Source organism: Mirounga leonina, unplaced genomic scaffold (assembly GCF_011800145.1).
Source record: "Mirounga leonina isolate KUSES-001 unplaced genomic scaffold, KU_Mleo_1.0 Mir_166, whole genome shotgun sequence".
Classification (NCBI taxonomy): Eukaryota; Metazoa; Chordata; class Mammalia; order Carnivora; family Phocidae; genus Mirounga; species Mirounga leonina.
Genome location: NW_023270418.1, coordinates 12,372,099 through 12,388,982, shown reverse-complemented (window position 1 = coordinate 12,388,982; position 16,884 = coordinate 12,372,099). Strand labels below are relative to the sequence as shown.

General features: G+C 35.9%; 1 protein-coding gene across 2 annotated transcripts in view; it reads right to left on the bottom strand.

Moving 5' to 3' along the window:
* Positions 1-680: 680 nt before the first annotated feature.
* QSER1 (glutamine and serine rich 1) overlaps positions 681-16,884 on the bottom strand; it is a 77,874-nt gene continuing 61,670 nt past the window's right edge. For both annotated transcript variants that reach the window (XM_035012522.1, XM_035012523.1), the window contains exons 9-13: positions 11,678-11,815; positions 8,810-8,907; positions 4,869-5,021; positions 2,694-2,789; positions 681-1,669 (exon numbers count right to left, since the gene is read on the bottom strand). In XM_035012522.1, coding sequence (XP_034868413.1) covers positions 1,529-1,669; positions 2,694-2,789; positions 4,869-5,021; positions 8,810-8,907; positions 11,678-11,815 — 626 coding nt within the window. In that variant the 3' untranslated portion in view covers positions 681-1,528. The remainder of the gene's footprint in view (positions 1,670-2,693; positions 2,790-4,868; positions 5,022-8,809; positions 8,908-11,677; positions 11,816-16,884) is intronic.

Genomic DNA, 16,884 nt, shown 5'->3' with positions numbered 1-16,884 from the left:
TTTAAGTATAAGAAGTTGGCCTGTTAACTCAAAATCAAGACAACAGCAATGTCCACATAAGCACGTCTTATTTGGGCATTGAGCAGGAACACTGCTTTCTTGATAGGACTTAAGGCACTAAATGGTGGTAAAATAAACAAAAAGTATGATGATTAACAACTTCTTTAGAATCCTAAAAAAGGAGATCGTTTAGAAGGACACTAGTAAATCTTTTCTCAAACAAATAAGGCATCCTGTTGGCAAACACAAATAAAACAAAAGGTCATGTTGAACCTAATACATTCACTGTCTCAGCTAAACTACTTGAAACACTAGCTATCAAACTAAAGAAAGCTACAACAGTGTGTATAAAAGTTGGAAAGGCACCAAAAGGAGAGTTCTACCACTTCCAGTTCTAAGAGTTAGGTAAGCTGTGTTTAACACTGCATGTCGCTTAATTATAAATTTTATTCTTCCAAATGTATAATGGTGGTTAATTCTGATTTTGACAAATCGGTTAATCAAGTACTAGTAAGGAGTCGATTTTCATGAATTAGAAAATGACTGCAGTGTCTAACACAACTCCACTTATAAAGCTACACTAATTCTAGTACTGAATGCATATTCTGGATAACACTGAAGCAAATCCATATAAACAAAAATGGTTACCTCAAGATAGAATTCACAATAGAAATTCAATATATAACTAAATAAGATTTACTGGAAATAATGAAAAGTGTAGTACAGATACAACAAACATAATTATAACCACATTTTCCTTGTGAAAAATACAACTATTAGTGAAATAAAATGTACAATTGAAAAATTTTTCCAAAGGAAAAAACAGTATAAAGGAAAATACTTTTCTTTGAGATAGGGAAAATAGTATGTCATTGTTTTTTTCATCACAATATAATTTGACACAAAAAGCAGTCCTAGAATTGCACCAATTCCACATCCAGTTTCCTGAACATGTTAAGAGTAAAAGGAGTTCGTAAAGCAGAATGCAGTTTCTGAATTTCGTATTTTAAATTGAGGATATTCTCATACAAACTGTCACATCGCACCAGCTCTGTTTACATAACGTACAACACTTTCCATTTTGTGGCCAGACACAAATATAAACAGGCGTTTGGTGCCACCTCTCTTTCGTTCTGGTGTTTAGTCAGAGTCAGGAAAAAAATCATCAAGTTACTGAAGTGTTCTCTCTCTAGCAATAAAGAAAAATTGTATTTAGTGCATGCTTCATCATTTGTCAAAAAACATTTCTGAAAATAAAACTCAGTTACCCAATGGTTTACAAAATAGAAAAATCATTCATTAGGATAAAAACGTGGTGGGATTTTAGGTCCATTTCCAAAGGCCTGACTTCCTGGGCAGCACCACTGTCCTTCAGCAGAGGTCACCAGGAAGTTCTAAGAGCAAAGCAGGTGTGCCCGCAGGAGACCACCGCTTCACGCTCACGTATCTGAGGCCCCACACCCCCTGTGGCCCCCCATCTCTGCCAGTTCATTAGTGCTATAACACAGACGGAACTTCCGTGGAAATGTTAGGAACATTTTTGCTGTACATGATTTAGAAGTTCTCCGAATTTTTCAAATAGGTCTTCCACCCATTTTACATTTTTCATACAAAGTTGAACAATTTCTTCCTGTCCTAAGTCTTCATTTCTTTTCTGCACAGAAGAAATCTAAAATAAAGAGAATGACCACATTAGCTTATACTTATCACATTATGAGCTCTTCATAAGGGTTTATGGTTTCTGTATCTTGAATGAAAAGGATTTTATGAATACACCTACAAATATGGATTAAAAAAAATGCCATCCGTGGAGAATGATTATTTCATATAAATTTGGGTGAAGCCTAATCCTATCATTTTTAGCTCCATGAGGGCAAAGAGGAAGGCTAGAAAAAAATAAACGGTTCAAACTTCTGAATTCCTTCCAATTGTGTTAAAAGCTAAGTGACAAATTTTGGGGTGAATTCTGCAATTCAGAGCAATGTAAAAATAGTCATCATATTTTGCATGACAATCTTTATTTTCTCCTTTGCTAGATTAGATTTATGAACATCTTTCCATCTATTATCATCAAATACATCAAGTGTAGCCTCAATCCACAACTTAACTCTTTAACAGCTGGTAGTGCTGATAAAAAAGTCTAGTCCACAGCCATTTAAGCTTTGAGGAACTTGATCATTCTATCCCACCCACAAAGTGGTATTATTGTCATATATAACTTCTGAGCAACTTAAATTATGATACGTAAAAGTTACAATTAAATTTTAACTATCATTTCTTCCTGACCATGTACAAAAACCCCTTTCTCAGCAATTAAGTGGGAGAAGGCCATTTTAGTGATAAGGAAGACAGCAGGATATCAAAGCAGTGACTGAAGTGAATTAAGGCAGGATCATGATGGATTATGAGGGAAGAAAATGAAATCAAGTACCATTTATTATGGCAATGTAAAGCAAGCATAAAACATAAAGTTAAGCAAACAGTTTAAAAACATTACCACTTACAGCTCTGGAAGAGCCTCAGATTAATATGAGCACAACACATAACAGAGAGACTCAGAATAACATTACTTACAAGACAATTATAGACACATGTATTTTTTAACAATTCTAAGACATTAAAAAAATACTATAGCTATAGTCTCCTTAAAGTTCAGAAAAACATTTCTTTTTTAAATAAATGAAAAAAATTACCTCATCTTTACATATCAGATAAACATGATATTTATAATGATGGAGTGAATGATACAAAGAATACAGCTGTATTTTCTCTGGGTCAACAGCAAACTCCTATAAAAAGAAAAGAGTTTATAGTCATATTTATTTCATGGGTTATTTGAACTGTGAATGCTTTTACAAAAATACTAGACCAGAAGTCTTAATGGAAATCTTAAAAATAAATGACTAATATGGCTAGATATAGGCTTAAATATGGACAAGAGGTTTATTCAAAATAAGAATTTAAATTGTAGGGGCGCCTGGGTGGCTCAGTCATTGAGTGTCTGTCTGCCTTCAGCTCAGGTCATGATCCCGGGGTCCTGGGATCGAGCCCCGCATCAGGCTCCCTGCTCCGCGGGAAGCCTGCTTCTCCCTCTCCCACTCCCCCTGCTTGTGTTCCTTCTCTTGCTTTGTCTCTCTCTGTCAAATAAATAAATAAAATCTTTTTTTAAAAAAAGAATTTAAATTGTATTTTAGAATCTTCACTCTTTTTTTCTGAATATAAACACACAATATTTCAAAAAATTTAAACATAGAAAAATTTAAACAGTAAACATGTAAGATGACTTATAAAGTAAAAGAATCCTATAATCTCTTGCTTCAGAGATAAACAAGGTCAAAAGCGGGGTATATATTTTTCCATATTTTTCCATGTATAACATGTATTAATGACACGAATTCTGTAATGGGAAGGAAATCCTACTACACATATTGTTCTGCAGCTTTATTTTTTTTTTAATTTTTTAAAAAAGATTTTATTTATTTATTTGACAGAGAGAGACACAGCGAGAGAGGGAATACAAGCAGGGGGAGTGGGAGAGGGAGAAGCAAGCTTCCCGCCGAGCAGGGAGCCCAATGTGGGGCTCGATCCCAGGACCTGGAATCATGACCTGAGCCGAAGGCAGACGCTTAACGACTGAGCCACCCAGGCGCCCCTGCAACTTTATTTTTTATAACTTGTTTTTAACCTAACTAAAACTTGCCTCTATTTATTTATTTATTTATTTATTTATTTATTTTAAAGATTTTATTTATTTGACAGAGAGAGACACAGCGAGAGAGGGAACACAAGCAGCGGGAGAGGGAGAAGCAGGCTTCCCGCGGGAGCAGGGAGCCTGATGCGGGGCTCGATCCCAGGACCCTGGGATCATGACCTGAGCCGAAGGCAGACGCTTAACAACTGAGCCACCCAGGCGCCCCATAACTTGCCTCTATTTATTACATATAACCCCCTACTGCTATAAATTACATGAGGGCAGGGAATTTTGACCATTTTTCACAGTTCTATTCCTAGTGCTTAGAACTGTATTCACACAACAGGCACTCAAAAAATTTTACTGAAAGAATGAATGAGTCTTTTTAAAAATTACATAGTATTACATTATCTGGATGGCTCTTTATCCAGTTTCCCACTGGTGATGCATAACTGGATTGCTCTTATAATTAGGCAATGAGCAAAAGCATACATTTTTATGCATTTGTGAATGTGTTTCTACAAAATATATTTTTGACGTGAAATTGATGTTGCTAAACTGATTTCTAAAAAGGCAATAGTTTAGACTATGTTTGAAAATGAGTGAATTCCAATTTCAATAATTTTGCAGATATGGAATATTGAATCTTATGGAACATGTGCATACTTACCTATATGCATTTATATCTAATGACAAAAAAATATACAGAAAATATAAATATAGGTATCAGGTAATTCCTTGCCTATTCATCTATTTTAAAAATCTGCAAGCACTGGGTGCTTGGGTGTCTCAGTCAGTTAAGCATCTGCTTTTAGCTCAGGTCATGACCCCAGGGTCCTGGGATGGAGCCCCGCATCCAGCTTGCTGCTCAGCAGAGTCTGCTTTTCCCTCTGCCCCTCCTCCCACTTGTTCTTTCAGTCTCTCTCTCAAATAAAATAAATAAAATCTTAAAAAAACCCAAAACTGCAAGCACTAACTACATGCAGATACTGTGCTGGACAATGGAGAAAAACAAAATAAGACCGAGTATCTGTTCTTTGAGCTGGACGGAGCTGCTCATTCCTACCTGAAAAGACTTCACAGTTAATAACAATAAAGTATTTGCTTGTTTCAATATTTTAAAGAGGAATTATATTAACTGGAAAAGGCATAATTATATCAAACCATATATACTTACTTGTGCAGATTTGGTGGTTGTTTTAGAAGTCCTTAGAGTTTTCTTATTATAAGTTTTGCCATTCATTTTGATTTTAGAAATAGTAGAACCCCCACTTTTTGCTTTAGAGTCTCGAGTAATTATTGTTAGTTCGGGAAAGCTTTCCAAAGCATTCTTTAAAATAAAGCAAAAATAACTGACATCAGAAGAAAACTAATCCAAACTACTTCCAGCTATTTGAAAAATACAGAAATATATACATACATTTATATATAATACACACATGTATATAGATGGGGTATGGTAAATAATATACAATATAGAAATACACGTGGGTATTAAACAGAGCCACAAATTCTTTGTAGCTCCTCCATCACCATGTGGAACCTACTTCCTCATCCCTTGAATCTGGGTGAACCTTACCTTATGACCTGCTTTATGCCAATAGCACATGGCACTGTAGGGACTCCTTAACAAGCCAGAGAGTTCTAGAAATGCCTCTCTGTGGCTTCAGAGTAGGAGAAAGAGGGACACAGGTTTCTTCAAAGCTCTACCAATTCAACCACTGTCAACACCTGACTCTTGGCCAAGCCCTGCTATAAAGAACGCATCTGATCCCAGATGAATGGGATCTCTCCCTGATGAGAAGAGTGAAAACAAGTAGCATTGTAATACTTCTCTGGCTTCACCACGTCTCTGCTTCTTTTGACCTCAGTTGTATGAAGAGTCTAAAACAGACCTTGATGCATTTTCTGGCCACAATGACACAGTAGTTACTCACTGATAACTTAGTGGCCATGTGGCCAAACCAATTCTAGGCCACTCATTAAAAGTCACTGGCATATTTTGCCCTGAACTACTTGGCAAATCATCTGGACATGAAAAACTACAAATAATAACTGAATGATATTTGTAGCTAAATTTAACTAGTTTTAGTATTGTTTTAAGGGGCACCCGGCTGGCTCAGTTGGCCATAGAGTTTACTTAAAAAAAAAAAAAAAAAAAGTTGTTTTAAAAGATTAAACTGAGTTCACACAATCATTTATTATTTTGACACTAAAAGGGTTCAAGTGCTCCCATTATATTTATCATTCAGAAGGAAGTTCCCATTTGATAAGCTACAGTTTTATAAACAGTTACAACCTTTAAGGCCAACTCTCTTCCAGACTCTTGAGTTCCCAAGCACCTTTCATGATAAGACGCTAAAGATGATTGGAAGCACATGGATTTCAGAGGAAAACAGAACATGATTAACTTCAAAAGGCTTTCGGATTCCCAAAATGACTGAGATCATCATGTTAATGGTGTTAATCATTTCTAATGAACAGAAAATCTTTTAATCTTTTATAATTTACTATTTGTTGTATTTTACTATTTTAAAATCATATTGTAATACTGTGGATATATTTTGGCTTTGAAATGCAAGTTGCTATAAATGAAAATAATAAAAATAACTAATTTTAAAATTAGAAATTCTGTGGTTTTTTTCTTTGAAAATAAGAATATGAAAACTAATTTTTCAGTTGTTCATCATAAACTATTGCATAAGCCTTAAATACCTACTGAATCTACTAAATTCCAAGTGGTGATACAAGTTATTAGAGAACTGGTTTAACATTTCTAAATGGCTAGCCAATGGGTGGCCTGGCTGGCTTAGTCAGTGGAGCACGTGACTCTTGATCTTGAGGGTATAAATTTGAGCCCCACTTTGGGTGTAGAGATTACTTAAAAAAAATAAAATCTTTAAAAATAAAATGGGTAGGGCGCCTGGGTGGCTCAGTTGGTTGAGGGACTGCCTTCGGCTCAGGTCATGATCCTGGAGTCCCGGGATCGAGTCCCACATCGGGCTCCCTGCTCAGCGGGGAGTCTGCTTCTCCCTCTGACCCTCCTCCCTCTCATGCTCTCTGTCTCTCATTCTCTCTCTCGCAAATAAATAAAATCTTAAAAAAATAAAATAAAATAAAATAAAATGGGTAGCCCAAACTGGTCATTTTAAAGATTTAGTAAATTTTTAGAAAACACACATATAACAGCATTCTCTTCTCTGCAGAAAATATGGCATTTTCCAAATTTCATTTGATGACAGCAGTTAAGCAGAAAATACTGGACTAGGAGTCGGTAGACCAGATTCTTAGTACTGGGTTTCATACTACCCTTTGACTTTTTTTTTCTTTGCAAGTGCATGTCAGTGAAGAATATAGGACTATTAGTAGTTTGGTGTCATTTAACTTTGTTTTTTTTAAAAGAAAACTCTGCACCCAATGCAGGGCTCAAACTTACAACCCCCAGATCAAGAGTCACATGCTCTGTTGACTGAGCCAGCCAGGCACCTCTGGTGAGATTTAATTTTGAACTCAGTCTCAGAGCTTTAATTTTCACCTAGCTAAAATGAAGTCAACTTTCACTTTTACGTGGAGTTCAGATAAAACAGGGATGTGAAAAAGCTATACAAATTACCCGAATGAGTTGAAAACTTATATCCACACAAAAACCTGCACACAAATGTTTACATAGTAGCTTTATTGATAATTGCCAAGGTAAGGAAGCAACCAGGATGTCCTTCAGTACATGGATAGATAAACTGTGGTATATTCAGACAATGGAACATTATTCACTGGTAAAAAGAAATGAGCTGTCAAGCCATAAAAAGACAAGTTAGAAAAAAATTCTTTTTTTTTTTTAAACAAATGATTTTTTAGATCTTTATTTTTTTTTAAAAAGCAAGCTCTATGCCCAACATGGGGCTTGAACTCACAACCCTGATATCAAGAGTCATATGCTCTACTGATTGAGTCAGCCAGGTGCCCCAGAACCTTAAATTCTTATTAGTATTTGAAAGAAGCCAATCTGAAAAGGTTACATATGATACGGTTTTCAACTATAGGACGTTCTGGAAAAGGTAAAACTATAGAGACAGTAAAGAGATCAGTGGTTGCCAGAGGTTAGGTGGGGAAGGAGGGAAGGATAAATAGAGCACAGAGTATTTTCAGGGCAATGAAACTATTCTGTATGACACCTTAATAGTAGGTAACATGTCATTATACTTTTCTTCCTCAAAGCAACAGAATGTATACCACCATGAGTGAGCCATGCAAACGATGGACTTCAGGTTAGAAGGATGAGTCAATGTAGGTTCAACAATTATGACAAATGTACCACTCTGGTGGGACATGCTGATAATGGGGGAGGTTGTTCATGTGTGGTAGATGGGAACTCTCTGTACTTTCTGCTCAATTTTGCTGTAAACCTAAAACTACTATAAAAATAAAGTCTCTTGATAAAAATAAAAAGCTATACAAATGCATAAAAAAACTTCTCCCAAGGTAGGTATGATCAAATGATTCTAAATGTTGTATGTTACATTTTTAATAAGAAAAGCTGGAAATTTTTGACTACGAAGTAACTTCTATGATAAATTTTCTGTGTTTAGATTAGCTTTTTGTTGTTCTATATTTCTGATAACACCAAAACCAACTTAGAGTTCCAAGCTATATTAACAGATATAGCTATATATATCTGCCATTATGTTAGGATCAGTTTTTCCTCAGATACTGAGTAAATCAGGTATGTAAGGGAATTTTGATAACTATGCTAAGAAAAGGCCAATTCTAATTATAGATGAAATATGAAAATTTTGAAAAGGTTTAAAAGAAAAATGACTGCAATTTGGTAGTTTAAAGGAAGTACTTTTGAAAACATCTGGAAATTACGTAGAAGGAATTCTAGATGCATATAAAAGCCTAAAAAATGAATTTAAGCAGTGAAAAGCAAATGATTAACACTAAGAATGGGCTTAATAAAATAAAAAGACAAGCTGAACAGACTCATAATGAATAAAAATCAAATTTTCATTGGGTGAAAAATTGTATAAAACTGAGAATGACTTTCATAAATTTCCTGCCTATTATACTTAAGACTATGATTGCCAGTGAGTTTGCTAATAAATCATCTGAAGGAAATACCTTGAATGACTGATCCAAATGAAGATTCAAAAGAAGTCTCTTTCGGTTATCATTCAGCATGCTATCTATTTTTTTCATATGAGGCAAAAGTAGCTCATCTAAAACAAGATAAAAATTTATTTTAACAGGATAAACTATCAACACAAAAACTTGTAAAAAATCCAACTTTTCCTCAAAGTTAAAACATTAAATTCATGGGTATATATAAATATTACTTTTAAAATACTGGACATGTAGCTTTCTGAACAAAAGCTAACTTGAAAAATAGGTCTGCAATAGCCGAGTGAGAAAAAAGCAGCATAGAGGATGACAGGATCAGAAGTCATGGGTTTTAACCTTGTCTCTGCCACTAGAACTGACTGATGACAGCTAAGTGACCAGTAAACAAATTGCCTAATTTCTCTAGACTTCATTTATCATCCAAACAATAATCGTATTACAAAATATAGATTTACCTGACATTATAAAATTCTGTAAAATACCAAATATGAATTTTTTTTTTAGATTTTATTTATTTGACAGAGAGAGAGAGAGAGAGAAAATGAGTGCACAAGCAGGGGGAACAGCAGAGGGAGATGAAGAAGCAGACTCCCTGCTGAGTAGGGAGCCTGATGAGGGGCTTGATCCCAGGACCCTGGGATCATGACCTGAGACAAAGGAAGACACTTAACTGACTGAGCCACCCAGCGCTCTCCCAAGTATGATATTCTTAATTTAACTGTAGTTTGGGCCAAAGAAAAAGTAAGGGAAGAAAAAATGATCAAAATCCAGTTTCAAAAACACAAGAGCCAAAGAGTTATTTCAGAAAAGGGGAGAGTAAAAGTAGATAAAGATTCCTAACTAAAACTTTTCACTTTCTTTTCTTTTTTTTTTTTTTTTAAAGATTTTATTTATTTATTTGAGAGAGAGACTGAGAGAGAGAGAGCATGAGAAGCGGGAAGGTCGGGACTCGATCCAGGGACTCCAGGATCATGACCTGAGCCGAAGGCAGTCGCTTAACCAACTGAGCCACCCAGACGCCCCCCCTTCACTTTCTTTTCTTTTTTGCTCAGCGCAAAGCCTGCTTCTCCCTCTCCACTCCCCTTGCTTGTGTTCCCTCTCTCGCTGTGTCTGTCAAATAAATAAATAAAATCTTAAAAAAAAAAGAAAAAAAAAAAGAAAAGCACTTTCATCAGACTATTAATTACTTTTGGTGCTGTATTAAATATTTTAGGTTACTAGATTATTTCTTAATTTATCAGCATAATAATGTATTTCATAACACTAATCACCTTTAATAACCTTTCTGAAAATGTATATATAATCCTCAGAATCTGGCTACTAATTTTGTAGCTGGATAAAATGATTCTTTATATTTGGAATACAAACATAAGAACAGTGACCAGCAAAAGAACACTTCTTCTAATTGAAGAAAAAGTCCTTAGTGAGGAATACGTTCGAAGGTCACTATACCACACCTTGATAGTTTTCTTTTACCTTTCTAGCAGTGATTAAATCATTTCAAAAACTGTAAGGATTTACATTTCACAAAACAAAGTTTTAAACATTTGTGGATTATTTTTAAAATAGAACAATTAATGTCCTTCTCCCTTATAGCAAATGGAGAAAAATCATAAAACAATGATAAGCAATAGAAAAAAAATCAATTAAAATACAACTACCCAGGAATGACCAGTACTAAGAGATGTGTATTCTATGATGCAAAGAGTTTTGATTGAGTGAAAAAAACATTTAATGGCAAAAATGCCAACCTGGGGAATTAACTATTGGGTTTTAATTGTGGTTATTCTACCATTAGCTTGTTCTATAACTCTATGAAATACATTTAATCTCTTTGAACCTTAGTCTATAAAATAAGTGTTTTAGACTAGGTAATCTGTAACGTCTCTTCCAGCTCTACATGATTCTAAACTGACTGATGTACAGATTACTGCCTCTGATTTTATGGTCAAAAAAATGATGGACCAGAAATTAGACCTTGGATTTTAATCCTTTCTTGGCTACCTGGAAATTGTGGGCTCTTAAGCAAGTCACTTAACTTCTATGAGCCTCACTGTCTTCATCTACAAAATGGCTGTCTGAATTGTTTTGGGATTAAAACAGAACAATGTGTATCAAAGTATGTGGAAATAAAATATGTATTATAAAGCACTGCTGTTGAAGTATATTGTTAGTGATTTTTCTTTGTTACTATCTTTTGATCATACATGCATACAATTCATTTTGATAGAAGGGTAATGGAAACTGGCTCATTAATCCTTTTGTTCCTTTTTTTTAGTTGTCCTTGGAGAATGCCATAGTAGCTGAGGGGTAAATATTAGTGAGCAACATTAAATAAATGAATCACCAGTTTATTTCAGATATTAATTTCATCTCTTTTACTATAAGAAAGTTATTAAAGGAAGAGTATAAAGGACTAATATTAATGAATATTACACAATGCATGCATTGTTTTACTATTAATTGATTAGAAAATAATTATTCTGTGATGTATCTTTTACTAGACACAAATATATGATTTTAATCTTTATACCACTATTATCCAGTTCATCTTTCCAATTATCAGAAAGTAGAATATATTGACATCTGGACCTTGCGTGTAATACAGACACTTAGTGAAGACTTGTGGATAGTTATATAATTTTTCCATGTGTAGAAATCAATAAAAATACATTCAGTATAAAGTTGTTCAAGTATTGACAATTCATGAATTATAGGATTACTTTATAGAATGAATATCATGTATTTGTGAACTGACAATGTACAGATATCTATTACAAAATCCATATATTAAACACGTAACTAACAGACAAGAATAAAGAAGATCCATGAAGTACTACCAAGAAAGTACTACTTAGCAGACTGTACCATTGCTCTTCTCTAAGGCTTGCATTGTGTCAGGGTCCAAAGCAATGCTAACAAGCAATTCCATGTAGCTCTTAAAGGTTTCCTTCATCGCTCTTGTGTTCAAAAAACGAGTGACAAAGGGAGCTGGAGGATCAAATTCTGGGAGAGTAAAAAGATGAAATATTAAATATCCTTCCTGATAACTTTAAAAACACTTTTATTTATAACAAGAACCTAGAAGCAGAAAAAAGGTTGTAGGTAAAATTTCTTCAAATTCAAGTTTTGCCCATTTGGCTTTTAAAAACCCACCCTGGGTTAGAGATTCTCAAAGCTGGTTTGTACATCACAATCACTAGAAAGCTTTTAAAACAAAACAAAACAAAGAACCCAGATTGCTGGACTTACTAAAACAGAATCTTTTGGTGGGGGTAGGGGGGTAGGGGGTGGTAGCAGTAGTAATGAAGCTTAAATATTATACTTCTAAAGATTCCCAGGTGACTCTGAAGCCCAATTCCAGCCCAGCATTTGTAAACGTCAGCCCCATAGGAAACTGTTTCTTTTCCCCTGGCCCCACCACAGCCATTTGCCATCAGCTTGTGCTACTCCAGAACTCACGGTTTCCCTAGATAAAAGAAATCTTAAGACATCTAACGTGTAAGTTAATATACAGTTATCTCTTCTTTTTTACTTCTACACTTAAATTATGTAAAAGTCTGGTTTAGAGCCAAGGCTTATACGACATTTTTAAAAAAAAATATTTTATTTATTTTTTGACAGAGAGAGAGACAGCGAGAGAGGGAACACAAGCAAAGGGAGTGGGAGAGGGAGAAGCAGGCTTCCCGCTGGGCAGGGAGCCGGACGCGGAGCTTGATCCCAGGACCCTGGGATCATGACCTGAGCTGAAGGCAGACACTTAATGACTGAGCCACCCAGGTGTCCCGAAATTAAAAAAAATATATAAAATAGCCCATGCAGAGAGAAAATTTCACTGAAATTCAATGGAAAAAACTGCAAGATTAGAACTATCTCAATTTTTACTTTTTTCATTCAAATACATGACTTGTAAAAAAAAACAAACCACAGGTCCAAAATGGTGTCACCTTAAGTTAAGGCCCCAAGTCAGTACACCACCAAGACTTAATAACACCTAACTGTAGTTTCAAGCCCCCAGAAATGTAACCATTAACCAGTCAGCACTAGCAAATTTACTGGTCAGCACTAGGAAATTTAGTTAGACCCCTTTCATTTCACCTTAGGAGGGCGATCTTGCCTAAAACAATGGATTCTTTGCTAATTTAATTTTTTCCACTCTCTACCTTTAAAAACCCTTCCTTTTCTGTAGCCTTTTTGAGGTCCCTCTCCTTGCTAGATGGGATGCTGCCTGATCCATGAATCGAAGAATAAAGCCAATTAATCTTTTAAAATTTACTCGGTTGCATTTGTTGTTATTAACAAACTATTACCATAGCCTGTAATAGCAGTTCTTAAAGTATGGTCCCAGGACCTTTTGGGGTTTCCCTCCAAGATCCTTTTTCTGATGTTAAAATTGTTTTCATAAAAGTGTAAAATGTTATATATCTTTTTCACTCTGTTCACATTTATAAAAATGATGGGTAGAACTACTGGTGCCTTAGTTATTAGTTAGCATGAATTGAGGCAGTGACACCAAATTGTACTAGTAGCCATATACTTTGCCATCTCACTGCCATGCATTTTAAGGGTGGCGGGGGGAGCCAGTTTCACTTAAAAATAGTCCTGGGGGCACGTGGCTGGCTCATTTGATGGAGCATGCAACTCTTGAGATTGAGGTTGTGTGCTTGACCCCCATGTTGGGTAGAGATTATTTAAAAGAAATTAAAAAATAAAAAAAAAGAATAGTCCTTGGTGAAGCAGTAAAAATTATTTGTATTAAGTCCTTACTATTGAGTAAATGTCTTAACATTCTGTGTGATGAAATGAGAGGTACACAAGCACTTCTGTTATGAAGTATGATGGTTATCTCTCGGAAGAACATCTATGCAATTGTTTTAGTTACAAGGTGAACTAGCCACTTTTCTCCCCATGGGACACCATTTTCATTTAAAAGGATGACTGACACACACATTATGCCTATTCAGACTTGGGTATTTGGCAGACTTGGTATTCTTTTTTTTTTTTTTTTTAAAGATTTTATTTATTTATTTGAGACAGAGAGAATGAGAGAGAGAGAGCACATGAGAGGGGGGAGGGTCAGAGGCAGAAGCAGGCTCCCTGCCGAGGAGGGAGCCCGATGCGGGACTCGATCCCGGGAATCCAGGATCATGACCTGAGCCGAAGGCAGTCGCTTAACCAACTGAGCCACCCAGGCGCCCCAGACTTGGTATTCTTAAAAATTAATGAAGTGAACCTGCCATTCAACGAAAACAATTGACAGCATTTGCTGCCAATGATAAAATTTGAGGTTTCAAATGAAAATTAGAAATTTGGAAAATGTGTATCTACCACTATGAGCTTGACAACATCCCACTATTTAAGGAGTTCACTGATGAGATCAGTGGTAGTATTAATAAGTGTTATTTTTTGATACTGTAAAAATGTATGACCTAAATGTAAGAGCTAAAATCATGAAACTCTTACAAGAAAATATAGGGGTAAATCTTCATGACCTTGTATTTGGCAATGGATTCTAAATATGACACCAAAAGTCTAAGCAACAGAAGAAAAAAACATAAATTTGGCTTCATTAGAATTTCAAATTTTTGTGCATCAATGGACATTATCAAAAGTGAAATGTCAACCTACAGAATAGGATAAAATATTTTCAAATCATGTATCTGATAAGGGTTTAATATCTAGTTTATATAAAGAACTCCCACAACTCAAGAACAAAAGGAGAAATGACCCAATTAAAAAATGTGCAAAAGATCTGAATAGACATTTCTCCAAAGAAGATAAGGAAATGGCCAGTAAGCACTTGAAAAGATGCTCAACATCATTAGTCGTTAGGGAAATACAAATCAAAACTTCAATGAGATACCACTTTACACCTACTAGGATGGCTACAATAAACAACAACACACCAAAACCAAAATATAACAAGTATTGGTGAGGATATGAAGAAACTGGAATCCTATGCATTGCTGGTGGGAATGTAAAATGGTGCAACCACTGTGGAAAATAGTTTGGTGGTTCCTCAAAAAGCTAAACATATAATTATCATATGACTCAGAAATTCTACTCCTAGATGTATTGAAAAAAAGATACAAACAGATATTTGTATGCCAATGTTCACTGCAGCATTATTTACAATAGTCAAAAGGCGGAAACAACTGTGTCCATCAATAGATGAAAAGATAAACAAAATGAACATACAATGGATAAGCTTATAATGGAACAGTATTCAGCCATAAAAAGCAGTAATTGTGAAAACATGCTGTAACACGGATGAACCTTGAAAACATGTTAAGTGAAATAAGACAGGCATGTTTATATTAGATATTTAGAACAGGCAAATTCATAGAAACAGAAAGTAGACTAAAGATTACTAGCAACTGGGGGAAAGGGAATGAGGAGTTACTGCTTAATGGTTACAAAGTTTCTTTTTGGTGTGATGAAAATGTCCTGGAAATAGGGCGCCTGGGTGGCTCAGTTGGTTAAGCGACTGCCTTCAGCTCAGGTCATGATCCTAGAGTCCCTGGATCGAGTCCCGCATCGGGCTCCCTGCTCGTCAGGGAGTCTGCTTCTCCCTCTTCCACCCCCCGTTTGTGTTCCCTCTGTCGCTGTGTCTTTCTCTGTCAAATAAATAAATAAAATCTTAAAAAAAAAAAAAAAAAAAGAAAATGTCCTGGAAATAGATAGTTGTGATAGTTGCACAACAGTGTGAATATAGGGGCGCCTGGGTGGCTCAGTCGTTAGGTGTCTGCCTTCGGCTCAGGTCATGAGCCCAGGGTCCTGGGATCGAGCCCCGCGTCAGGCTCCCTGCTCTGTGGGAAGCCTGCTTCTCCCTTTCCCACCCCCCACCCCCGCTTGTGTTCCCGCTCTCGCTGTGTCTCTCTCTGTCAAATAAATAAATAAAATCTTAAAAAATAATAATAAATTTTAAAAAAATTAAAAAAAAAAACCAACAGTGTGAATATAATTAATGCTACTGAATTGTACACTTAAAAATGGCTGTAACAGCAAATTTTGTTATATTTTACCACAATTTTAAAATGTTGAAAAAAGTGAAACAGAATATATACATTAATGAGCTAACATATTTTCACATGACCAATGGATAATGTTACAAAATCATTCATGGATTAAAGATACATTCGGGGATAAGACAAACCAATAGATTTTTAACGTAACAAGCATGAAACGAAGAAACTACTACTTGTTAAGTTTATAAAACAAAAAACTTCTGAGTATCAAATAAAAATACTCATACTTATCTGAAAATTAATTAAAATATTCCTCCCTTTCCCAACTACAAAGCTACACAAAGCTGGGTTTTCCTTTTTCTTGCTTTTTTTTAAAAAAGACTTTTTATTTATTTATTTATTTATTTGAGAGAGAGAGTGTGAGAGCACGAGCAGGGGGAGAGGCAGAGAGAGAGGAAGAAGCAGACTCCCCGGTGGGCAGGGAGTCTGATGCAGGGCTCAATCCCAGGAACCCAGGATCATGACCTGAGCCCAAGCAGATTTTTTTTTTTTTTTTAAAGATTTTATTTATTTATTTGACAGAGAGAGACACAGCGAGAGAGGGAACACAAGCAGGGGGAGTGGGAGAGGGAGAAGCAGGCCTCCCGATGAGCAGGGAGCCCGATGCGGAACTCGATCCCAGGACCCTGAGATCATGACCCGAGCCGAAGGCAGACGCTCAACGACTGACCTACCCAGGTGCCCCCAAGCAGATGCTTAACTGAGCTACCCAGGAGCCCCAAGGCTGGGTTTTCTTTATATACTTTAGCCGAAATAATAAATGTAGAAGCAAATATGAAAATGTTACCCTTCTAAAACTACTGTTTAGGAAAATACAGTTGTTAAAATATTAACATGCAATGGGTTTATTTTATTTATTTAATTTTAAAGATTTTATTTATTTGACAGATAGACAGAGAGAGCACAAGTAGGCAGAGTGGCAGGCAGAGGGAGAGGGAGAAGCAGGCTCTCGGCTGAGCAGGGAGCCAGACGTGGGGCTCGATCCCAGGACCCCAGGATCATGACCTGAGCCGAAGGCTGACGCTTAACCAACTGAGCCACCCAGGT